Source organism: Prosopis cineraria, unplaced genomic scaffold (genome assembly GCF_029017545.1).
Source record: "Prosopis cineraria cultivar Desert tree isolate PC_DT_omini unplaced genomic scaffold, ASM2901754v1 PC9, whole genome shotgun sequence".
NCBI classification, from domain to species: Eukaryota; Viridiplantae; Streptophyta; class Magnoliopsida; order Fabales; family Fabaceae; genus Prosopis; species Prosopis cineraria.
In genome coordinates, this window is record NW_026555340.1 from 16,264,793 (window position 1) to 16,290,730 (window position 25,938).

The 25,938-nt window shown below is 34.4% G+C and overlaps 2 protein-coding genes and 1 pseudogene across 5 annotated transcripts; 2 read left to right on the forward strand and 1 right to left on the reverse strand.

Annotated features, from left to right (window-relative positions):
- Window positions 1-233: 233 nt before the first annotated feature.
- On the forward strand, window positions 234-8,838 carry LOC129320034 (IN2-2 protein-like). 3 transcript variants are annotated; one of them, XM_054965165.1, is made up of 6 exons: window positions 239-460; window positions 549-763; window positions 863-1,063; window positions 2,683-2,855; window positions 2,978-3,080; window positions 8,236-8,838. In XM_054965165.1, exons 2-6 carry the CDS (start codon window positions 551-553, stop codon window positions 8,572-8,574), a joined length of 1,029 nt encoding a protein of 342 aa, XP_054821140.1. In that variant the 5' UTR covers window positions 239-460; window positions 549-550; the 3' UTR covers window positions 8,575-8,838. The 3 variants fall into 3 exon arrangements, with proteins under 3 accessions (XP_054821141.1, XP_054821140.1, XP_054821139.1); XM_054965166.1 differs by lacking the exon at window positions 8,236-8,838 and adding an exon at window positions 3,391-3,545 and having other exon boundaries at window positions 234-763; XM_054965164.1 differs by having other exon boundaries at window positions 240-763.
- Window positions 8,839-14,426: 5,588 nt separating this feature from the next.
- LOC129320035 (IN2-2 protein-like) lies at window positions 14,427-19,508 on the forward strand. 2 transcript variants are annotated; one of them, XM_054965167.1, is made up of 5 exons: window positions 14,427-14,689; window positions 14,787-14,987; window positions 16,507-16,679; window positions 16,798-16,900; window positions 19,034-19,508. In XM_054965167.1, exons 1-5 carry the CDS (start codon window positions 14,477-14,479, stop codon window positions 19,370-19,372), a joined length of 1,029 nt encoding a protein of 342 aa, XP_054821142.1. In that variant the 5' UTR covers window positions 14,427-14,476; the 3' UTR covers window positions 19,373-19,508. The 2 variants fall into 2 exon arrangements, with proteins under 2 accessions (XP_054821142.1, XP_054821143.1); XM_054965168.1 differs by lacking the exon at window positions 19,034-19,508 and adding an exon at window positions 18,880-19,027.
- Window positions 19,509-21,749: 2,241 nt separating this feature from the next.
- LOC129320032 (probable aldo-keto reductase 5) lies at window positions 21,750-25,161 on the reverse strand (annotated as a pseudogene).
- Window positions 25,162-25,938: the final 777 nt, after the last annotated feature.

Sequence of the window (25,938 nt, forward strand, 5' to 3'; positions counted from 1 at the left end):
AATCCATACCATCAGCAAATAATTAAGAGTGTCTTTTGACCCTATCAACAATAGACTGGGTTGCCGATTGGTTGGCTGGATTTACTTCGAATGAGTTGGGATTTTCGGGTTGTGTGGAGTCCCCACAACCACCTCCTCAAGCTTCTATTTTACCGTGAGATGCCAGTTTTCCTTCCAGACCTGTTGATCAAACTGTGACTAGTCCAGATAGAGTTGGTATTGCTTAACGGCTCACGGCTGTATGGGGTGCTTGTATTTTAGTTTGCTTTTCGCTTAGGTTTATCGCTTAGGTTTGTGTTAGTACTTTTAATTGTTGCTTTTCCTTCTGAGCTACTATTGTGAGGCTTTGTGTCCTTTTCGTTGAATGAATGAATTTCTTTGGCCTAAAAAAAAAAAAAAAGATCGTTTAATTCCCTAAAAAGGAGAGAAGGACACGTCAGACTGGCAGCGGCACTGGAAGGTCGAGCTCGAGCACTTTTCCATACTCTGTTGTGCCCGTGCTACTACTTTATATCACACTCACTGTGGAAGCTTATCTCAATTCTCAGAAATGGCGAAAGTGGGAAGGATCAAGCTGGGTTCACAAGGCTTGGAGGTATCAACCCAGGGACTTGGTTGCATGAGCATGTCTTCTGCCTATGGCACTCCTAAACCTGAACCCGACATGATCGCTCTCATCCACCACGCCATCCAGAGCGGCATCACATTTCTCGACACCTCCGACATCTATGGGCCACACACGAATGAAATTCTTCTCGGAATGGTATTGGTCGATTCCAAGTCCTTTTGCTGTTTGTTGCTTCATTGCGTTTTCTTCACTCTGTGGGTTTATGACGAATTGGGTGTGAATTTCTCCGGCCAGGCTCTGAAGGGAGGTGTGAGGGAGAAGGTTGAATTGGCCTCTAAATTCGGAGTCAGCTTTGCCGATGGCAAGGTTGATATCCGTGGCGATCCTGCGTACGTGAGATCGGCTTGTGAGGCTAGCTTGAAGAGACTGGAGATCGATTGCATTGATCTGTATTACCAGCATCGTGTTGATACTCGTGTGCCTATTGAAGTCACGGTCCGTCTTTTATCTGCTCTGGTTGATCTTTTCTCTGGGTAGATTGCAGTTTATCTATGTGGTTCGTGTTTGATGTGAAATCAATTTCATCTTGTGTTTTCACTAGGCCTTTGAATAATGTACCTTTCATACATCCTGAATATAAATTTTAACCAAAATAATCATGCAAGTCACTGGTATATGTCTTTTTCACTTACAATTTGAATTTTATCTTGTTCCAACGGAGTTAACATAATCCTAGTAATAGTCATAAAAGACCATGAAAATGTTTACACACACACTGACAATAAATTATCTGTGTAACTTTCATATTTACATTGGGTCAGGTGTAACAAAATGAACCAAGAGTGCTGGAATGAGATCTCTTAAACCGGGGAGGCATACAGGTTTGGACCAAAAATGCAATGGTTAATTTGCCCGTATAAAATGCTATGCGATATAATATGCAGAAAACCTAAAATCCTTGATATAGTTAGCACTGTGTGGGATTGCAGAAGATTGAGAACAATTCTTCTTGGTTCTGGCTCCTCAATTATTATGTTATTTATACGGACTCTTATAGGATGCTAGAGCCTGGTGATTCTGATATGTTTTCTTGTAAGAATTCCACCCTCTTGAACTGAAAAACTATGGAGCATTATTTTAATAATATGAGATTATTTTCTCGCAAAAACTTCATCAGGATTTAGGAACACTTTTAACATTTTGTAGTCTCAGTTTTTCACTCGTACTTCTGGATCGTTTAAATATCGTAGGTCTTGAACCAATATTCTAGCCATTCCTTGTGCTCGTGGCTAAAATTTTTTCTTCACCTGGCCTGATTTCTGAAGGCCAAGTGGATTATTTGGTACTAAAAGTTTGTTGTTTGGAAGAATTTAAGATAAGTTTCTGAAGCAATTTCTTTTCCCTGCGAGTTATAAAATGTATGCTACATGATCATATGATGGCATCTTTAGGCTTTATAAAAATGAAACATTGTACTCAATTTTCTGTAAATTGTCATTTTGGCTATGCTAGATGGACTAAAAAGCTAAGGAACATTTTTCTTTCCATAATGACTTGTGAAATCAAGAAATCCTTTCTTCTTCCTACCATCCATTTGTACGTTTTCTGCGTCCAAGAATTGACCAGTTCACTCCACATTATCTTATGCATTATTTAATGGGTTACGTGGGAGGTCAATGAACTAGGGAGAGACTTATGGGGAATGAGGTACAGGAACCAAGAGCGGATACTTGTCAAACCTAGACATATCAAGATCAGCTAATCTTAAAGATTGAGTTTGGTGCAAGATACGCTTTTAGATCTTTTGCTATATTTCTAGGCTTTAATAGAGAATTTTTCACTATCAAGTTTAGTATATGATTCTTTGGAACCAAGAGTACTTTTGTGAGTCTGCAATTTATCTTCCATAACTTATTTCCAAAGGGATGCAACTTTCATAAATGGAAATGGCAATTGGTCCATAATTGACATGCATCCATTTCAACATGTGCATGGTATAGCTGATAGAGAATGAAGGGCAAGATGTTCTATAATTTTTTGATTTGTTAACATGTAGAAAAGTCTACATGTATGATATCGAACTGTATACTTATTTTCATGATACTTATTTTAAGATTGGGGAACTTAAAAAGCTTGTTGAGGAGGGAAAAATAAAATATATTGGCTTGTCTGAGGCCTCGGCTTCAACAATCAGAAGAGCACATGCTGTTCATCCTATAACGGCTGTGCAGTTGGAGTGGTCCTTGTGGGCAAGGGATGTGGAGGAAGAAATAATTCCAACTTGCAGGTGAGGTTTGAACTACGGAAGTTGCTAATTATAATATCTATCTTTTCTCTTTATTGGGGCTTTTGATAAAAAATTAGGGTATAGCTTTGCAACCTCTTATTTTGCATTTGTGAAATTCTCAGGGAACTTGGCATTGGAATTGTAGCTTATAGTCCTCTTGGACGAGGATTCTTTTCATTAGGACCAAAGGTTGTTGAAAGCTTTTCAGAGAATGACTTTCGGAAGGTTTGTGTTTACTCTAATATGCACTATGCACTTTGGTTTCATTTGTCATAATAAACTAGCTTAGCTCCTAATCGTATTGTTTCAAGGCCCTTCAATGTGAAAGTTAGTAAAGTCTTCTTTTTTCTAACCTTTTTATGTCTTTCGAAATTTCACTTGTAGTTTTACCATTCAAGATTAAATAGCTGTAGAATGTTGTTGAATTAGTTGATGATCTTTCTTATGGATTTTATAATCATATTTGTATAATAAAGCAATGCATGAACTGGATAAATTGTGAAGATAATAACAGGATTGTTGTTCAAGTGCTCAGCTTATACATTGAAAATTGAAGTCTGAACGCTGAGTAAAGATTGCATGACTATACCCTGACGGAAGAGAGAATGACTGAAAATGTAAGATGGCTTGACAGAAGGTTATCTTGATACAACCTTATTTGGATTTCTTCCTTCATTGTTTGATCAATAAAACAAGCTTGTCTCACCATCCATCTTAGTTTATGCCTTGGAGGCTTGTAGATATAATGTAAGTCCTATCAACAGGGTACTGCACGTTTCCTTGATATATAAACTTATGGGAGAATAGAATTATATGGCTAGAGCCTTTCTTCTATACTGTTCTTACTCCTCTTACTAATATATAAGTTCATCTCGTGTATGGGTAAAAAGGACTGGATTATAAAGAATCCTTGTATACCTTTTCTTTTCTATATTTGATGGGCTACATGTTTTCAAATCCAATCTCTGCATACTATGTTATTCCTATGTACCATTTTTGTTGCTGACTAGGTTATTCTTCATAGGGGTTGAGGTGGGAATCTGATGAATATTAGTGTCATGTTTGCATAGATTAAAGTTATTATGATATCAAAACTTTTATCAATTTCAAATCTAGAATAAATTTTACCATTTGAACATTGTCTTTTCAAATTTATAATTTAGAAGTAGACATGCTCTTGACTCGATTACATGTTGGCAGCACACATTAAATCTATAATACTTGACTTAACATTAAAGTTGATAATTACTAATGAAATTTGAGATAACTATACTGAGTCACTTGACTTGACACTAAAGCATCATTATTATTGCTTTGAAACGTTAAAGACTTAAAGTCATGAACTTTGGAGGGTATTCGAGTTTATAAGTAATGTAACTTTGTGCATAAATAACCTTTAAGGTATTAGAATATCTTTGATTTATTCCTTTTTTTTTTTTATGATACAAGCTGGTAACAAAGTATAGTTTGAAAAATTTAACAATTATAGTCTGTAATTTAAATATTTGTGATGAGGGAGAACTGTTGGTATGTGCTTGAGCTTTCACTAATTATTAAGAAATCCCTCCTAAATCTTTTTCCCTCTTAACTATTTTTGGTATGAAAGGGTGAAATAAAATTGTAAAATATGAAGATTAATTCTAGTAAATGAAAAATAGAAGTATTAAGCTATGTGTATAGCCGGTCCCAAGCCCGGGTAAAGGAGGAGAGTTGTGTTAGGCCATCAACAGTCAATGTAAAACTTTGTTGAATTTATCATGAACATGGACAATAGACGTTATAATGTTAATGCTAGGTCGTTGCCCGTAAGTAACGCGCTGCATGGCTCGAGTACAGTGATAAGTGAGTTAGAGCCGCTGCATCGGCGCCTGGATGTAGTGTTAAATGAGCAAGGGCTACCGCGTCATTCTGGACGCACGCAGCTAAAGAAGTTAGTCCATAAGAGCAAAATTAGATTTAGCACTTGGAATGTTGGGATATTAAATTGTAAATCTGTAGAGGTTGTAGGGGTTATGATTCAAAGAAAAATCAATATCCTTTGCCTGCAAGAAACAAAATGGCGTGAAGAAGAAGCTAAGGATATTCAAGATTTCAAACTTTGGTATACAGGAAAAGTAAGTGCACGCAATGGAGTAGGCATCATTATAGATAAGGAGTGGAAGAAGAACGTTGTAGAAGTTAGCAGAATTGGAGACAGAATTATTTCCTTAAAAATGATAATTGGACGTGAGACTGTTAATATTATTAGCACTTATGCGCCGCAAGTCGGGACAGAAACCAGTCTTAAGGAATTATTTTGGGAAGATTTGGAGGGGTTGATTCGACACATACCACAGAGTGAAAAGATTTTTATTGGAGGAGACTTTAATGGGCATGTCGGGAGGGAAGCTGGTCAGTATGCGAGGGTGCATGGTGGTTTTGGTTTTGGAAAGCTAAACAATGAAGGACAAACTCTTCTTGATTTCTCATTAGCGTATGATTTTAAGATTGCCAACACTTGTTTCAAGAAGAGAGATGAGCATCTCATCACTTACAAAAGTGGAGCCTCAAGGTCACAGATTGATTTTCTTTTGGTTAGGAACACAGATAGAAGACTTTGTAAAAATTGTAAGGTGATCCCCGGAGATGCTGTAACGACACAACATAAGGTCCTAGTCCTTGATGTGTGTATTATGAGTAAAATCCAAAAACGTCGACAAGTAGTAACACCAAAGATTAGGTGGTGGCAATTAAAAGGTGAGAAGCAAGATATTTTCAAGCGAAATCTTTTGGATAAAGGAATTTGGGAATCTCAGGAAAGTGCTAACATCATATGGGAGGATATGGCTAAAAAGATACGAGAGGTTGCAAAAGTAGTTTTGGGAGAATCGAAAGGTTCTGGTCCGAGAGATAAGGAGACTTGGTGGTGGAATAATAGTGTACAAGACAAAATCAAGTATAAGAAGAACTGTTCTAAAGCCATACATTTGTGTAACAATGAGGAAAATTGGGAGAGGTACCGTATGGCTAAGAAGGAAACTACGAGAGCTGTGGGTGAAGCTCGTTCTAAAGCTTTTGAAGAATTTTATAAGAACCTTGAGATGAAGGAAGGAGAGCAAGATATTTATAAGATTGTCAAGAGTAGGGAAAGAAAATCAAGAGATCTAGAACAGGTAAGGTGTATTAAGGATGAAGAACGAAGAATTTTAGTTACAGATGATGAAATTAAAAATAGATGGGAGACTTACTTTTCTAAACTTTTCAATGATGAAGAGGATTCATCTAGTAACTTGGAGGATTTAGTAACTGATGAAGGAGAATAAAATTTGTCATTCTATCGAACAATACGTGATAAGGAGGTAAAGGAAGTTCTTAAGAAAATGGCAAATGGTAGAGCCAACGGACCTGATTGTATATCTATCGAAGCATGGAAATGTTTAGGTGAAGAAGGGGTGAGATGGTTAACTAAGTTATTTAATGTGATTTTACGGTCCAAGAAAATGCCTGATGAGTGGAGGAGAAGTACATTAATTCCTATTTATAAAAATAAAGGGGATATTCAGAATTGTACTAACTATAGAGGGATTAAACTCATGAGCCACACAATAAAATTGTGGGAGAAAGTAATTGAGCATAGGTTGAGATTGGAGACAAGTATTTCTGAGAATCAATTTGGTTTTATGCCAGGTAGATCAACTACAGAGACGATTTATCTACTAAGGGGATTAATGGAAAAGTATCATTGTAAAGACAAAGATCTACACATGGTTTTTATTGATTTGGAAAAAACTTATAACCGTATACCAAGAGAAGTGCTTTGGAAAGCGTTGGAAAAAAAAGGGAGTACGGATTGCTTATATTAAAGCCATACAAGATATGTATGAGGGGGTAAAAACTAGTATAAGAACGCCTAGTGGTCAAACAAAGGATTTTCCTATAAAGATTGGACTACATCAGGGATCATCTCTGAGTCCTTATTTGTTCAACTTGATTTTAAATGTTTTAACGGAACATATTCAAGAGAAAATCCCGAAATATATGCTCTTCGCGGATGATATAGTTTTTATAGCAGAGACAAAAGAAGAGGTTAATTGCAAACTTGAGTTATGGAGGAGGACATTGGAGGCGAAAGGTTTTCGTCTGAGTAGAAGTAAGACGGAATATTTATGTTGTAAATCTGGTAAAAGACTATTCGACAATAATTTGGAAGTGAAATTGGGAGATCAAATTATACCTCAAGTGAAAAAGTTTAGATATTTGGGAGCCATTATTCAAAATGATGGCGAAATCAGTGGAGATATTTCACATAGAATTCAAGCTGGGTGGTTTAATTGGAGAAAAGTTAAAGGAGTTATTTGTGACCGTAAGGTGCCTAATAAACTTAAAGGAAAGTTTTATCGCACTGCTATCAGACCAGCAATGTTATATAGTAGTGAATGCTGGGCTCTAACGGGACAGCAAGAACATAAAGTTGGAGTAACAGAGATGAGAATGTTACGATGGATGTGCGGACATACACGTAAAGATAAAATTTGAAATGAGCACGTACGCGAAAAAGTGAGGGTGGCACCTATTGAGGAAAAAATGGTAGAAAATCGGTTGAGATGGTTTGGGCATGTACAAAGAAAACCAAGGGAGGCACCAGTGAGAAGAGTGAAACATATAACTTTGAGTCCGATTAAGAGAGGTAGAGGAAGGCCTAAGAGAACACTCTTGGAAGTTGTTGAGCGCGATCTCTTAATTAATAATATTCCTAAAAGCTTGATAAATGATAGAGCACAATGGCGTCTTGCAATCCATGTAGTCGACCCCACCTAGTGGGATAAAGGCTTGTTGTTGTTGTTGTTGTTTCTTCATTGTCAAAGCATAATCGTGTCATGCAATCTATGTAACCGATTTCACCTGATGGGATAAGGCATTGTTGTTGTTTCTTTCCCCATTGTCAACATGTGAGATGATGAATGTGCACAGCAAATGATACGTATTTTAGTTTTAATCTCTGGTTATTAGCATATGTTCGTCATAGACAGACAAGACATACGTAATTAAGAGAATATATATGATACCAATTTACTCACTTCATATCTATTATGTAATATCTTGCACATTTGTGTCTGTGAGGCATTGTATGCAACATATAAAAACAGAAAATCAGATTAAAAAATGTAAAATGCATTTATATGTAAGATATGTAATCTCATGACATGCTGTGACAGGCTTATTTATGCCTTGAGTGTTGCAGCATCCCTCTCAAGGTTGACATATAAAATTTGTCATACCTCACACTTTGCTTTAATGTAAATGATGGGGACAATTCCATATCCATGCTTGAAACATCCGTTGTTGATAGATTGACATCAAGATATAATCTGCTTCATGTATGTATTGTACGTCGTTTCAGCGTTTGCCTAGATTCTATCCCGAAAACGTGGAGCACAACAAGATTATATTTGAGAGGGTTAATGAAATGGCTACAAGGAAGGGATGCACTCCGTCTCAACTAGCATTGGCCTGGGTTCATCATCAGGGAAATGATGTGTGCCCTATACCAGGAACCACCAAAATTGAGAACTTGAACCAAAACATTGGGGCTTTGTCAGTTAAGCTTACCCCAGAAGAAATGGCAGAACTTGAGTCTTTTGTTGCTGCTGATGCAGTCAAGGGTGAAAGATCTGGTCCTGGGATAGCTACATGGAAGGAAGGTGACACTCCTCCTCTTTCTTCTTGGAAAGCTGCTTAAAAATTTCATTCCTTGTGCTTTGTATATTCAGTACTCGTTGCTACCTTAAGCAAACTGATCAGTACAAGAGGGTATCCTTGCCTCAATGGAGTTGTTATATACTTATATTTGTCCTTCTAGGAGATTTGTTTATGCATGCATGTTTGTCTAAACAGGCCACGACATTGACCTGCTCGAAAACATGTCTTCTGACTCCCTTTTTCCCCCTTGGCAAATTAGCTTGTTTAATATGTCTTGCATTGAATTGAATATGTTGATCTATAATCTATGAGCACTGTTCAGGGTGACTGTTGTGTCCCCAAAATTAAGAGAGATGTTAAATGGGAAATTGGCAAAAAGGATTGACTGAATTGGCTGGAAATTAGACAGGAGTTTATAATGGTGAGGGAGAAACCTGTAGATGCCAGAGAACGAAGTTATAGCAGATGATTGGTTAGGCTAGTAAAAATAAATAATCTCTCGAGAGCTTATCATGGTCAGGGCGTGTTTTTAGGCTTAAATATTGCTTTTATCATCAATGATATTCTTTTTTATCAAAGTCCATAAATTCATTCACCCCATTATTATACTCTTTACTTGTTCATTTAGCATTAATCCAATTACAATCTATAGTCCACTTCCTAAAATGGAATTAAGTTAAAGAATTATTGCTAATTTTCAATTGAAGTTAGAAATTTTCAATTCTTTGAAAAATTAACTATTTTTTAATAGTCAAAATTAAATTTTTTAAAGGCAAGGTGTTAAGCTAAAATAATGAACCTAAAAAATAACTTGAAATAAGAAAATTAATATCGATTAATTTTCTTACTCCTATAAAAAATTAATATTAATTAAGTATTTAAAATAATAGTTTATCAAAATTTTATTTTGGCTCTTTATAAGAATAAGAAATAACATTTGTACCATTTTATATATATATATATATATATCTATATAATTCAAAGAACTTAATTGTTATCAATTTTTTTGTGAGGTAATGTAATTTTATGGGTTTTTTTTTTGTAATTTTTGAAATTATTTCATATGATTTTTAAATCAATTAAGTTAAAGTTAACTTTTTTTTAAATTTTAAAGTGTTGGATGGATTATTTTCAAATGGTAAAAAGAAAAATTATACCATTTGAAATTTTTGGATGATCAATACTATGAGTAATAATTAAAAGGGAAAAATGTCCTTAACCCTATCAAAAACAGACCGTTTAATTCCCTACAAAGGAGGGAAGGACACGTCAGACTGTCAGCGGCACAACGAGATCGAGCGCGAACACTTTCCGCACTTCAGTGCTCCTGGGAATTGCATTGATGAGGATCGCGTGTTCTAATTCTGACTCTCTATTTTAATCTTATTTGATCTTTATTATTTATTTAAATTAATTTTTAAATATTTTAAATATTATATTTATTAATATAAAAATATGAAAAATTTTAAATTTTTAATATAACTATTTATTATCAATTTGATCAGTATAGATTTAATCTAACAATCTAGTTTAATGTTAAAAAAATTTATAATTTTATAATTTAATTACACAGTAACAGTCTAGTTTAATATTAAAAAAATTATAATTTTATAATTTAATTATATAGATGAACTCTATATAATTCATATGTACTTTAAATAACTTAATTTAATATTAAAAAATTATAAATTTTATAAATTAATTATTTAAATGAATTATAAATAATTTCAGATTTAATAATAAAATTTTTTGTATTTTTTATTTTAATTAATATAATATTTAAAATATTTAAAATTTAATTTAAACGAATAAGATTGAAATGGAGTGATGAGCACCAAATGCGAACGCAGTGTTACTACCAAGGTTTAAAGACCTGGACCGACCCGGACGGTTGGACCGGTCGAACCGTCGCCCGTTGAAGAAAGCGAGCTGGCTCAACCAATTAACCCGTATTAGCGATTGACTCGAGTTGGCTCGTTTGGAACCGGACGGGTTTTATAAACCTAAAAAAGAACCGGAACCCGGAGCGGTTTGAATGGGTCAGAAGCAGGTCAAAGGAGGGACAAAATTGGTATTTTAAAAATAAAAAAACCCTTAACAGATCACTATCGAGTTCTCGCCTGGCCTGGACAATCAGATTCAGATTTCATTTTCAGCCATTAATGCCTATAGTCACGCAGCCTCGTCGTCGCAGCTAGACTCAGAAAGAAATCAGGCATCAGCGTCTCACGGTCTTGGTCTCAATCTCAGTCTTCTCTTCTCTGTTCTCTCTCTGTCTCGCACGGTGGCCGGTGGGTTCTGCTATTATGGTCAGTCATTGGCTCATCGCACATCACCTCCTCAAATCTCGGCTATCTGGGTTCTGTTTCTATGGGTCTTTGTCGTTCAACAAGTCAGCCATCTGGGACTTCTTTCTTCATCTTCTTCACCGTTTCTATAGGAGTGTGGGTCTCTTCTCTGTTCTCTCTCTGTCTCGCATCTCTCCTTCCCATCCATTTAGGTTTTGCTTTCGGCTTCTTGGTTGATTCTTGCCCAGGCGTGTAACTGTAGGAGACACTGAGACAGTCAGACGGCGTCGAGCTCAGCATCCTTCATTCTTCATCTTCTTCATCGATCGCTGATCGCTCTCTCTCCCTCTCTCTCTCTCAGTCCTGGTGAGCTCTTTCATCTATCTCTCTGCCCAATTTAATCTAATGCCATGGTTTTGAATAGCAAATTAGCAATGAATGAATGCTGATAGATGAACATTTTTTTTATTGTCTGCGCTATTTATTTTCTCAATTCTAAATCATTTGAGACTCTTGTACTGTGTTGTTTGCTCTGTGATTTATCCATAGACATGGTTATAATTATATTCATATTGTCCTAATCAATTTGAGACTCAAGAGTTGTTTATTGACAAAATAGGAAGGCTATATTCATATTGTTTGCTTTTAATTTGTTAATTTACTTGTTTAGGTGTAGAAAATGTCGTCATCTGATCATGCATCTACTGCTGCATCTACTCAATCTATTAGAGCTAAATCAGATCCTACATGGGAGCATTGCACTCAAATACCAAACAAAAAGGAAGGTGGCAAACCTCGCTTAAAATGCTTGTATTGTATAAAGGAATTTGCTGGTGGGAGAATTAATAAAATGAAACAGCACCTTGCTGGGAAAAGAGGAGATGCCATTAGTTGTAAAAATGTGCCTCATGATATTCGCTTTCAATTGGAGGAAAATTTGAAAGAGATTGAGAGAAAGAGAACAAAAAAACAAGGTAACCCAACAGAAACAGAGGATAGTCTATTTGGGGGGAATGATTCAAATATGGAAGAAATGGCTCCTCCACAGTCTCAAGAAAGGGTGATTGAAGCAAATGTTCCAAGTTCTTCTCGATCAAGAAAAAGGAAGGCATCTGAATCTTTAGAGAAGTTCTTTGCCCCAAGGACAACCCTGGGTGCACAACCAGGAATAAGAAGTACATTTGTAGGTAAAGAAGCTTTGCATAGAGCTGATTTAGCTATTGGTAGGTGGTTATATGATTGTTGTATTCCAATAAATGCTGTAAATTCCATTTACTACCAACCTATGGTAGATGCTATTGCTGCTATTGGTCCTAGTTATAAAGCCCCAAATTATCATGCTATGAGAAGTAAAATATTGCAAGACATGAAGAAGGAGGTTCAGTTACTAGTTGATGAATGCAGAAGTTTTTGGGCTGAAACTGGTTGTACTATAATGGCGGATGGTTGGCAAGATCAAAGAAATAGGCAGTTGATTAATTTTCTTATTTATTGTCCTAGAGGAACTATTTTTATTAAATCTGTTGATGCCTCAGGTATAGTTAAGGATGTTCAAAATCTTTGCAATTTATTCATGGACATGGTTGCATTTGTTGGTGCGAATAATATTGTTCATCTAGTAACTGATAATGCAGCTAATTATAAAGCCACTGGGAGATTATTAAATGACAAGTACCCTTCTATTTTTTAGTCTCCTTGTACTGCCCATTGCTTAAATTTGATTTTGGCAGACATAGGTAAGATGGAGATTGTTACTAGTTTAGCAGCACGTGCATATGTGGTTTCAAAATTCATATATAACCATGCATTTTTGCTAGCTTGGTTGAGGAAAAGAGAGGGTTGGGTAGAAATTATTCGCCCAGGGGCCACACGATTTGCCACTACTTTCATTGCTTTGAAGAGTATCTATGAGCACAAGCATGATATACAAGCCTTGATAACTAGTAAGGCATTTACAGACTCTAGATACTCTAAGGATAAAAAGGCTAAGGATGTGACAATGATTGTGTTGGACAACAAATTTTGGAATGACTGTAAAATTGTTGTTGAAATTGTAAAACCACTCATCCGATTGTTGAGAATTATTAATTCTGATGATAGGCCATTACTTGGGTGTGTCTATGATGGTATGTATAGGGCAAGGAAAGCTATAAAGAATACTTTTTTGAAGAAAAAATATTTGTACAAGCCCTACACAAGGATTATTAAGAGAAGGTGAGATTTTCAGCTCTGACAAAATCTTCATGTAGCTGCTTATGTCTTTAATCCTACCTTTCTTTATGATAAAGAAAACTTTTCTGAAAAGCCAGAGGTTATGCAAGGATATCTTACTATTATAGATAAGAAAGTCTCTTCTAATAAGACCAAGTTCTTGCAAGAAGGCACACAATATTAGGAAAAGAGTGGTAGCTTCAGTCATCCATTGGCTATTGAATCTGCAAAATCAATACGACCTGATAAAGTAAAGATTTATATATTTATCTTTCATATTTATTATCTTGTAACTTTATCTGTAAAATCTTTTCTACTAACTTTATCTTTAATATGGCAGATGAACGGTGGCGATATTTTAGAAGTAGTTGTCCAAATGTTAAAAACTTAGCCATTAAATTGTTAAGTCAAAATGCATCTTCATCAGGTTGTGAAAGGAATTGGAGTGTCTTTGAAAGAATACACTCCAAGAAAAGGAATAGATTAGAGCATCAAAGGTTGAATGATCTTGTATATGTTCATTACAATTTTCGCTTAAATAATAGGTATATTATTTAAAGCTTTGTGTTTATTTGCATTCATAAAAATTGGATGAATGAATTCTTATAGTTTGCTATTATCATATGTATTTTAGAGTTGCTAACAAGAGAAAAGCAACTGATCCTGTTGATTTTGAAAGTATTGATAAAATTGAGTATTGGATAATGGAAGAAGATGATCCTTCTTTATTTCATGCTGATGAGATAGAAGGAAATCTCCTTTATGATGAGCAAACACTATCAAGAGCTATTATTTCGCAGCAGGAAGAGGAAGGTTTGAATTTGAATTTTCATGAGAACTGTATTACATGCTGTTACTTTTATTATATTGCTCTTAATAATGCCTTAATCTGGTTTGATTATTTGATGCATTTGTTTATGAAGATGATCAACAAAGGGTAAATGTGGTAGAGGGTGAAGGGATTGATTTAAGATCATTTGGTGAGGAAGATGATGATAGTTACAATACAGATGCTGATACTTTCAAACCTAACCATGCCTGAATTAATCAAGTGAATTGACAAAGATCTGCCAATATCTTTGGCAAATAATGAAATTATTAATTATTTTATAATGTTTGACTTGTAGATTGTAGATTGTTGTACTTGTGAACTTATTGCATTATGTTAATGACTTGACCAGAACATATTATGGTATTTTTGTTGTATTAATGACTTAGGTGGTGGTATATTTTTATTAACTTATTGTATTAAAGATTTGAGTGGTATTTTAAATATATATATATATATATATATTATTTTTTATTTAATTATTAGGTTATCAGTCCACCGACCGTGATTCACTGACATTTTTGCTTCGCTGTCCGGTCCGAGTTTAAAAATATTGGTTACTGCGTACTACTTTATAGCGTACTCACAGTGGAAGCTCATCTCAGTTCTCAGAAATGGCGAAAGTGGGTAGGATCAAGCTAGGTTCACAAGGCTTGGAGGTATCGGCCCAGGGACTTGGTTGCATGAGCATGTCTTCTGGCTATGGCACTCCTAAACCCGAACCCGACATGATCGCTCTCATCCACCACGCCATCCAGAGCGGCGTCACATTTCTCGACACCTCCGACATCTACGGCCCACGCACGAATGAAATTCTTCTCGGAAAGGTATTGGTCGCTTCCAAGTCCTTTTGCTGTTTGTTTCTTCTTCGCGTTTGTTCACTCTTTGGGTTTGTGACGAATTGGGTGTGAATTTTCCTGTCAGGCTCTGAAGGATGGTGTGAGGGAGAAGGTTGAATTGGCCTCCAAATTTGGAATCATCTTTGCCAACGGCAAGGCTGATATCCGTGGCGATCCTGCGTACGTGAGAGCGGCTTGTGAAGCGAGCTTGAAGAGAATGGAGATCGATTGCATTGATCTGTATTACCAGCATCGTGTTGATACTCGTGTGCCTATTGAAGTCACGGTCCGTCTTTTATCTGCTTTGGATGATCTTTTTTCCGGGTAAATTATAGTTTATCTATGTGGTTCGTGTTTGATGTGAAATCAATTTCACCTTGTGTTTTCACTAGAATTGATACAAGATACATGGGCCGTTGAATAATATACCTTTCATACATCCTGTATGTAAATCTTAACCAAAATTAGCCATGCAAGTCACTGGTATATGTCTTTTTCACTTACAATTTGAATTTTATCTTGTTTCAATGGAGTTAACCTTGTAATAGTCATAAAAGACCTTGAAAATGTTTTTACACACAAACTGAAATGAGATCTCTTAAACCAGGAGAGGCATATAGCTTTGGACCAAAAATGCAAGGGTTAATCACTTAATTTGTCCGTATATAATACTATGCGATATAATATGCAGAAAACCTAAAATCCTTGATATAGTTGGCACTGTGTGGAATTGCAGAAGATTGAGAACAATCGTTCTTGGTTCTAGCCCTTCAATTATTTATTATTTATACAGAATCTTATAGAATGCTGGAGCATGGTGTTTCTGATATGTTTTCTCATAAGATTTCCACCCTCTTGAACTGAAAAACTATGGAGCACTTTATCAGGATTTGGGAACACTTTTAACATTTTGTAGCCTCAGTTTTTCACTAGTATTTTTGGATCTTTTAAATATCTTAAGTCTTGAATCAATATTCTAGGCATTCCTCGTGCTTAGAGCTAAAAGTTTTTCTTCACCTGACCTGATTGCTGAAGGCGAAGTCAATTATTTGGTACTAAAAGTTGCTTGTTTTGAGGAATTTAACATAAGTTTCTGAAGTAATTTCTTGTCCCCGCAAGTTATAAAATGTATGTTGCATGATCATATGGTGGTACCTTAGGCTTTATAAAAATGAAACATTGTATTCAATTTTCTTTAAATTGCCATTTTGGCTTTGCTAGATGGACTAAAAGGCTAAGTAGCATTTTTCTTTTCATAATGACTTGTGAAATCAAGAAATCTTTTCTTCTTCCTACCATCCATTTGCACGTTTTCTGTGTTCAAAAATTGACCAGTTCACTCCACATTATCTTATTCATTACTTTTTGGGTTACGTGGGAGGTCAATGAACTAGGGAGAGACTTATCAGGAATGGGGAACGGGAACCAGGAACCAGGAACGGATACTTGTCAAACTTAGACATATCAAGATCAACTAGTCTTAAAGATTGAGTTTGGTGCAAGATATGCTCTTAGATCATTTGCTATCTTTCTAGGCTTTAATATACAGAATTTAAGTTTTCAATATGAAGGTTAATCTGTCATTTTTGCAACTAAGCGTACTTCTGTGAATCTGCAATTTATCTTTCATAAATGGAACCAGCAATTGGTCCATAATTACATGCATCCATTTCAACATATGCATGGTATAGCTAATAGTGAATGAAGGGCAGGATGTTCTATAACTTTTTGATTTGTTAACAAGTATAAAAATCTACATGTATGATGTCAAACTGTATACTTATTTTCGTATTATTTATTTTAAGATTGGGGAACTTAAAAAGCTTGTTGAGGAGGGAAAAATAAAATATATTGGCTTGTCTGAGGCCTCAGCTTCAACAATCAGAAGAGCACATGCTGTTCATCCTATAACAGCTGTGCAGTTGGAGTGGTCCTTATGGGCAAGAGATGTGGAGGAAGAAATAATTCCAACTTGCAGGTGAGGTTTAAGCTATGGAAGTTGCTAATTATAATATCTATATTTTCTCTCTATTGGGGCTTTTGATAAAAAATTAGGGTATAGCCAACATCTTATTCTGCATTTGTGAAATTCTCAGGGAACTTGGCATTGGAATTGTAGCTTATAGTCCTCTTGGACAAGGATTCTTTTCATTAGGAGCAAAGGTTTTTGAAAGCTTCTCAGAGAATGACTTTCGGAAGGTTTGTGTTTATTCTAATATGCATTGTGCACTTTGGTTTCATTTGTCGTAATAAACTAGCTTAGCTCCTAATGGTATTGTTTCAAGGCCCTTCAATGTGAAAGTTAGTAAAGTCTTCTCTTTTCTAACCTTTTTATGTCTTTCGAAATTTCACTTGTAGTTTTACCATTCAAGATTAAATAGCTGTAGAATGTTGTCGGATTTGTTCATGATCTTTCTTGTGGATTTTATAATCATATTTGCATAATAAAACAATGCATGAACTGGATAAATTGTGAAGATAATAACACATTTGTTGTTCAAGTGCTCAGCTCTCTTGACAAATCTTGAGTGATGTCAAGATTTTTTAAAAGAAAAACACCATTAAATTGCTTGGCTATTTTGTTTATTTCAAGTCTTTGTCCTTTTTTTTTCCCCTCTTAATTAGCTTATGCATTGAAAATTGAAGTCTGAACGCTGAGCAGAGATTACATGACTATACCCTGACAGAAGAGACATTGACTGAAAATGTAAGATGGCTTGAGAGAAGGTTATCTTGATACAACTTTATTTGAATTTCTTCTGTCATGGGTTGATCAATGAAACAAGCTTGTCTCCATCCATCTTAGTTTATGCCTCAGAGGTTGTAGATATAATGTAAGTTCTATTAACAGGGCACTGGACGTTTCCTTGATATATAAACTTATGGGAGAATAGAATTATATGGTTAGAGCCTTTCTTCTATACTGTCCTTACTCCTTTGTCCTCTTACTAATATATAAGTTCAATCTCATGCGTATGGGTAAAAAGGACTGGATTATAACGCATCCTTGTATACCTTTTCTTTTCTATGTTTGATGGGCTGTATGTTTTCAAATCCAGTCTCTGCATACTGGCATATTCCTATGCACCATTTTTGTTGCTGGTTAGGTTATTTTTCTTAGGGAATGAGGTGGGAATTTGATGAATATTAGTGTCATGTTTGCATAGATAAAAGTTATTATGATATTAAAACTTCTATCAATTTCAAATCTGAAATCAAGTTTACCACTTGAATATTATTTTTTCAGATTTATAATTTAGAAGTAGACATGTTCTTGACTTGATTACAAGTTGCCAGCACACGTAAAATCTATAACACTTGACTTAACATTAAAGTTGATAATTACTTATGAAATTTGAGATAACTATACTGAGTCACTTCTCACTTGACTTGACACTAAAGCATCATTATCATTGCTTTGACACGTTAAATAATGAACTTTGGTGTACAGTCATATTTATAAATAATGTATCTTTGTGCATAAATAACCTTCAAGGTAGTGGAATATCTTTTGATTTATTCTCTTTTTTATGATGCAAGCTGGTAATAAACTATAGTTTGAATAATTCAACAATTATAGTCTGTAATTTGAAATATTGGTGATGATGGAGAACCGTTGTATGTTTGCTAGCGCTTTCACTAATTCTTTAGAAATCCCCCCCTAAATCTTTTTCCCTCTTAACTGTTTTTGGCGAGAAAGGGTGAAAGAAAATTGTAAAATCTGTATACTAATTCTAGTAATTGAAAAATATAAGTATTAAGCTTCTTAACAATTTATTGTCTTTCGTTTCTTTCCCCATTGTCAAAGCATAATGACATTGCATAATCTATGTAGATGGCTCTACCTAGTGGAGTAAGGCATTGTTGTTGTTGTTTCTTTCCTCATTGTCAACATGTGAGGTGATTAATGCGCAGTGCAAATAACTAGCATTTTAGTTCAAATCTCTGGTTATTAGCATATGTTTGTCATAGACAGACAAGATATTGAGAATATATGATACCAATTTACTCACTTCATATCTATCATGTAATATCCGGCACATTTGTGTCTATGAGGCATTGTATGCAATAAATAAAAACAGAAAATCAGATTAAAAAAATGTAAAATGCATTTATATGTAAGATATGTAATCTCATGACATGCTGTAACAGGCTTATTTATGCCTTGACTGTTGCAGCATCCTTCTTAAGGTTGAGATACAAAATTTGTCATACCTGACACTTTGCTTCAATGTAAATGATGGGCACAATTCCATATCCATGCTTGAAACAGCCATTCTTGATAGATTGACGTCAAGATATAATCTGCTTCATGTATGTACATCGTTTCAGCGTTTGCCTAGATTCTATCCCGAAAACATGGAGCACAACAAGATTATATTTGAGAGGGTTAATGAAATGGCTACAAGGAAGGGATGCACTCCGTCTCAGCTGGCATTAGCCTGGGTTCATCATCAGGGAAATGATGTGTGCCCAATACCAGGAACCACCAAAATTGAGAACTTGAACCAAAACATTGGGGCTTTGTCAGTTAAGCTTACTCCAGAAGAAATGGCAGAACTTGAGTCTTTTGTTGCTGCTGATGCAGTCAAAGGTGAAAGATCTGGTCCTGGAATGGCTACGTGGAAGGAAGGTGACACTCCTCCTCTTTCTTCTTGGAAAGCTGCTTAAAAGTTTCATTCCTTGTACTCGGTATATCCGGTACTTGTTGCCACCTTTAGCAAACTGATCAGTACAAGAGGTATCCTTGCCTCAAAGGAGTTGTTATATACTTATATTTGTCTATGTATTCTGTACATGTATATCATGTCGTTGGCTAATTAATAGTTTTTTTTTTTTAAATCTTTCTTCCATCGTTGCTTTAGAAAACCCATAAAATTGACATTAAAAAAACCCGTAGAGGTCAAAAGCTCAAAACCCAATAAACTAATCAACATTGAATTGGCTCAAGAATAAATCGATTTTGTAGAATAAAAGACTGAATTGGTTTCAAATTCTCATCAAAATTCACCCTAATAATCTTATCCCAAAAAAAAAAAAGGACAAAGTGCCATCTTATGAATGGTCATCCGATAACTTGATTCACTTGCAGTAGCATCTATTTCTTGTGTAAAAATCTGAATGATAAACCTTTTTAAAGTAACATATCAAATTTTCTATCTTACGCAAGATTTATCGGGAAAAAAAGATTAAAGGATCCATATTTCTTTTTCAATGGCACTTTCATGTTTCTCTTCCCCCTCCGAAATTAATTGGCTCAATTGACTCTTAAATTAAGGTCTAGACTCAAATATGCAAGTCTTTACCTTAATATTTTCAATAAATAATTTTAAGGGCAAAAGAACAAATTGGCTCTTAAACTTTAAGTCCAAAAGTGTTTAAGATTTTAAACTTATTTTTGAGGTAATGTTCTTCTTTAATTTTTAAAAACAATACAATTTAGTCTTAGTCAATAAAAGTTAACTTTAATTGATAGTTGATTAAAAAATAATAAAAAAAAAGAATCATATTAAATTGGCTAATAATATGTTTTGGCCTGTGTGCAGTAAATTGGCCTTGTTAATACAAAGGATAACCAACTAAAGTTGTTTTGAATGATAAAGTTTTTCATCATTTAAATAAATAGTTAGGAGTTTGAATATCAAGCTTTTTATATATAATAATTTAATTGAAAGATGTCTATTCATTATTTTACATACATCAAAAAAAGAAATCTTTATTGTCGGTAGATCCTACTCATTTTATGTACTCGCCAGGAAACATAAAAGATAAGTTGAAATAGTAGCTCCCGAGCTAATAGGCGTGCAAGTGCAACACCATTAGGCATTAGACACATCCATCAAGGATTCATCCAACGCGAAAAGTTAGCACTTTAATATTTAGGCATAATAAGAATTTGCTCTAGATTATTTTGGTTATCAATATGATCTTTTAAATTTAATTTTTATCAAGTGAGTCCTTTTCATTTTCTTTAATTATTGTATTTGTCATTTGAATTTTAAAACACAAATTAACTCTTAAATTAATGTAATTTGTAAATAATGTTGATGATTTAGCATTTGTGTGTAATGAAATGAAAACAAATTAACTTGCAAATCAGTTTGATTTTTATCAATCTACTCTTACACTTATTTTGAAAAAATTCAAATGAAGATAAGAGATGAGTTGAAATTTGAGACAAAAATGAAAAATTAAAAATGAAGAGTTTATCTATATTTTTAAATAATAAGAGATGAGAAAAAATATGATAATCATAAAGACATCAATAATAAAGTTCAAAGAAAACAAGATGTTTCAGGTGATTAAAATTTTAAATGACTAATATGTAAAAAAAATTAAAATTACAATAGAATTATAATAAGAAAAGAATTTGAATTTGAATCAATGCAAATTCATAAATTTTTGTATCCAAATAAGAAATTTGATTCAAAATTAAATCTAAATTTAAATTCTCATTGGTCCAAAAGTATCATTAAGCAACTAAAAATTTTCTCATTCCCTGCTATTTATGAGAAATTGACCATCACTAGAAGTAAAGCAAAGACATAAAAAAAAAAAAACAATTTCCTAGAAAAGTAAGGTCACACCAAGCCGCTTCTTTAACAACTTGCATGGAAAGATTGCCCTTCTCATTCACGATGGGAGGATTTGAGATATTATACAGACAATTGAAAGTGATCCTAATGGCTGCTAAAACGCCAGTTTTATTTTTCAGGGCAGTATTGAAAAATCCAAAAGTGTCCCTCTTGAATGCCCAAATACCATCCATATCCCCTTGCCCACACTCTACAAGGGCTAATAAAATATTTCCTCCATCTTATTATAAGATACTTTTAAACAAAATTACATATATTAATAAAACTCATTAAATATATTTTGTAATTTTATTTTTTTAAAACAAAAATAAAATTTTTAAAAATACCCTTCATTTAATATTCTATTTATAAAACAATATCAACTAAAAATATAATGGGAAGAGTAATGTTGAAAAAACATTATTAATAAAAACTTGTTTTTGTCAAAATGTATTATATTTCGAGATACCAAATTTATATCAAAGTTTTTATAATTTGAGACGGAGAGTGTGCACGACAACTCCTTTGTGGCAAGGATACCTCTTTGCACATATCAGCAGTTTGTTAAAGGTAACAATAGCAAGCACTGAATATACAAAGAATAAGGAATGAACTCCTTCATGCAGCTTTCCAAGAAGAAAGAGGAGGAGTATCAGCATCCTTGTATGTAGCTATTCCGGGACGAGTTCTTTCGCCCTTGATCGCATCAGCAGCAACAAAAGACTCGAGTTCTTCCATTTCTTTTGGAGTAAGCTTAACTGACAAAGCTCCAATGTTTTGGTTTAAGTTCTCAATTTTGGTGGTTCCTGGTATTGGACACACATCATTTCCCTGATGATGAACCCAGGCTAATGCTAGCTGGGCCGGAGTGCATCCCTTCCTTGTAGCCATTTCACAACCCTCTCAAATATAATCTTGTTGTGCTCCATGTTTTCAGGATGGAATCTAGGCACAAGCTGAAATAAGGCACGATATAGACGGATGAGATTATATTCTAATGTCAATATATAGATAATAACAGTCCCACACAATAGGATTCAAATTAAATTGAGCGGACGGTGGTAATATCCTTATGTTTTCTAAGATGCTGGGTGATAGAATCAAATATATAGATAATAGACATTTCAAGCATGGATATAGACTTTTTTCCACACAATTTGCTTTGGAACAAATTGTCAGGTAAGACAAATTCAAAATCCCAGCCTTCACAAGGATGCTACACCAGTAAAGGCAAGTCTGTCACAGCATGTTAAGAGATTACATAAATAGTATATCATAACATTTTTACATTTTTCAATCTTTTCCCTGTTTTTGTATATTGTATCCATTGTCTCATATAGCCAATTGCGGAAGATTACATAATAGATATGAAATGAGTAAATCAGTATAATATATACCCCGTTAATGAATATATACTGTCTGTCTATATAGAACATATGCTTAACTAGAATATTCATCTGAGATTTAGAACTCAAATATTGTAAGTTATTTACAGTGCACATTAATAATCTAACATGCTGAAAATGGGGAAATAATCAAAAGACAGAAAATTTTTAGCAACTTGATAATTTTTTCTCCTTTTAACAGAATTAGTCTTCATATTTTACAATTTCCCTTCACCCTTTCTCACCAAAAATACTATGGGGGAAAAAGATATCAAAGATATTCTAGTACCAAGAAGGTTATTTATGCATAGTATTTTATTACTTAAACTTGAATGTCCTCCAAAGTTCATGGCTCCTTCACTTCAAAGCAAGAATACCAATGATGCTTTAATGTAGAGTCAAGTGACTCAGTATATTTATCTCAAAATTTCATCAGTAATCATCAACTTAAATGCCTTGATGAATGGCATTTCATCCTGTACTGCAATAACAGCTGAGGTTTATAGATTTCATGTGTGCTGGCAACTGAAAATCGAGTCAAGCTCGTTTCTGATTCTAAATAATAAATTAGGAAAGACAATGTTCAAGCAGTAAATTTGACTTTAGATTTTTTTGCCAATATTTGAATTTAGATTTGACACAAGTTTGATGTCATAAGAGCTTTTATCTATGAAAATATGACAGTTGTTCATCCAATTTCCCCCTCCATCCCTATAAAAGTTAACCTAATCAACAGCAAAAATGGTACATTGGAATAATCCAGCATGCAGAGAGTGAATTTGAAAACATGTTGCCAATTGAACTTAGAAAAGAAAAGGTACGCAATGGTTCTTCAAATAAACAAGAGAGCTATGCAATTCAACAATGCTTTTCCTTTCAAAATATCATGAAATTACTCAAGATTTGTCAAGAGAGCTAAAGCACTTGAACACCAATTGTGTTATTAACCTCACAATTTATCCAGTTTATGCATGTTTTTAAACAAACTGATGCTATATGATTATAATATCCACAAGAAAGATGATCAACTAATTCAACAGCATTTTACTACTATTTAATCTTGAATGATAAAACTATAGTTGAAATTTTGAAGGATGCAAAAGGTTAAAAAGACAATTACTAGCATTAAACATGTGGCCTTTGAATAATACCATTAAGAGCTAAACTAGTTTATTATGACAAACGCAACCATAGTGCATGATGCAAATTAGAATAAACACAAACCTTCCGGAAGTCTCTCTCTGAAAAGCTTTCAACCACCTTCGCTCCTGATGCAAAGAATCCTCGTCCAAGAGGACAATATGCCACAATTCCAATGCCGAGTTCTCTGAGAATTTCACAGATGCAAAATTAGAGGTTGCATGGCTAAACCCCATTTTTGTGTCAAAAGCCCCAATAAAGAGAAATGATAGAGATATTAGAAGTAGCAATTTTAGTAGTTCAAACGTCACCTGCAGGTCGGAATTATTTCCTCCTCTGCGTCTCTTGTCCATAAGGACCACTCCAACTGCACAGCTGTAATAGGATGAATAGCAGTGCTCTTCTGATTGTTGAAGCTGAGGCCTCAGACAAGCCAATGTATTTTATTTTTCCCTCCTCAACAAGTTTTTGAAGCTCCCCAATCTAACAATAAACAATAAAATTTGGATACGGGATAGATGAAAGGCGTATTATTCAACGGCCTATCTATCTTGTATCCCAATTTTGGCGAAAACACAATGTGAAATTGATTCACATCAACCACGAACCACATAGATAAACTGTAATCTACCCAGAGAAAAGAATATCCAAAGCAGATAAAACACGGACCGTGACTTCAATAGGAACACGAGTATCAATACGATGAACGTAATAGAGATCAATGCAATCGATCTCCAGTCTCTTCAAGCTGGCATCACAAGCCGCTCTCACGTATGCAGGATCGCCGCGGATACCAACCTTGCCGTCGGCAACGCTGAGTCCAAATTTGGAACCCATTCAACCTTCTCCCTCACACCACCCTTCAAAGACTGGCCGAAGAAATTGACAACCAATTCGTCATAAACCCACAGAGTAGTAACAAAAGCAAAAAGGACTTGAATCGAGCATACCTTTCCGAGAAGAATTTCATTCGTATACAGACCAAGACATCGGCGGTGTCGAGAAATGTGACACCGTTTTGGATGGCGTGGTGGATGAGAGCAATCATGTCGGATTCCGGTTTAGGAGTATCATAGACAGGAGACATGCCCATGCAAACCAAGTCCCTGGACCGACACCTCAAAGCCTTGTGAACCCAGCTTGATCCTACCCACTTTTCCCATTTCCATTTCTGAGAACTGAGACGAGCTTTTGAGCACAAAGGGAACAGCTTGAGCTTGAGAGCGAGAGCAAGTGGCATTAAACCCGCCAACCGGGAGCAACTTGGAGCCACCAGGCCATAAGGCCATTGGCAGATAGATGAGCTTCCACTCTTGGGTGTAAATGGGTGATAAGGTGAGCGCTTTGCTTGCAATCATATGTGAACTTCGAAGGATTTATCCTCTTTTATTTTGGGACTTTTGTAGCAATAGGAACGAATCAAAAAAAAAAAAAATTTTTTTTAATCCTTTAATTTTTAATTTACTTATAATTCATCTTTCAATTATAACTTGCTGCGACTCAATTCCTCAACTTTTGATTTACTTATATTTCAGTCCTTATTTTTAATTTTTTCTTTAAAAAAATTCGTTGTCAAATAAGAGGGATAAAAAAAACTCATACATTATTTTAAAATACTCTCCTCTTACTCTTTGATATGAGATTTAAGCTAACATGAAGAAAAAAAGTTATATAAAGTTGAGGAACTAAATTATAAGTGAGTCAAAAGTTAAGGAACTGAGTTATAAGTGAATTATAGTTAAAAAACTGAGTTGTAATAATCATAGTTGAAGGATAGAATTTTAAGTAAATTAAAATTAAGGGATTAAAAAGGATTAATTTTTTTAAAAAAATAACTCAATATTTATTATATTTTATATTATGATCTATTTATTATTTACTAATAATATATTATTGTATACTAATAATAAATTTCTTATATATTAATATAATTGTCCATGTTTTAAAATTTTTAAAAATTTAATTTATATTATCTGGGTGTAATTTTTTTTAGTTAGTGGCCTAATTTATTCTTTTTTTTTGAAACTTAATATAATAGTCTTATAATTGTGCCAAATTTATAATATATTTTCTTTTTATCCCATCCTTACTGTTTCATCCGTTTAAGCCATTACTCCTTGACATCAATAGATTATAA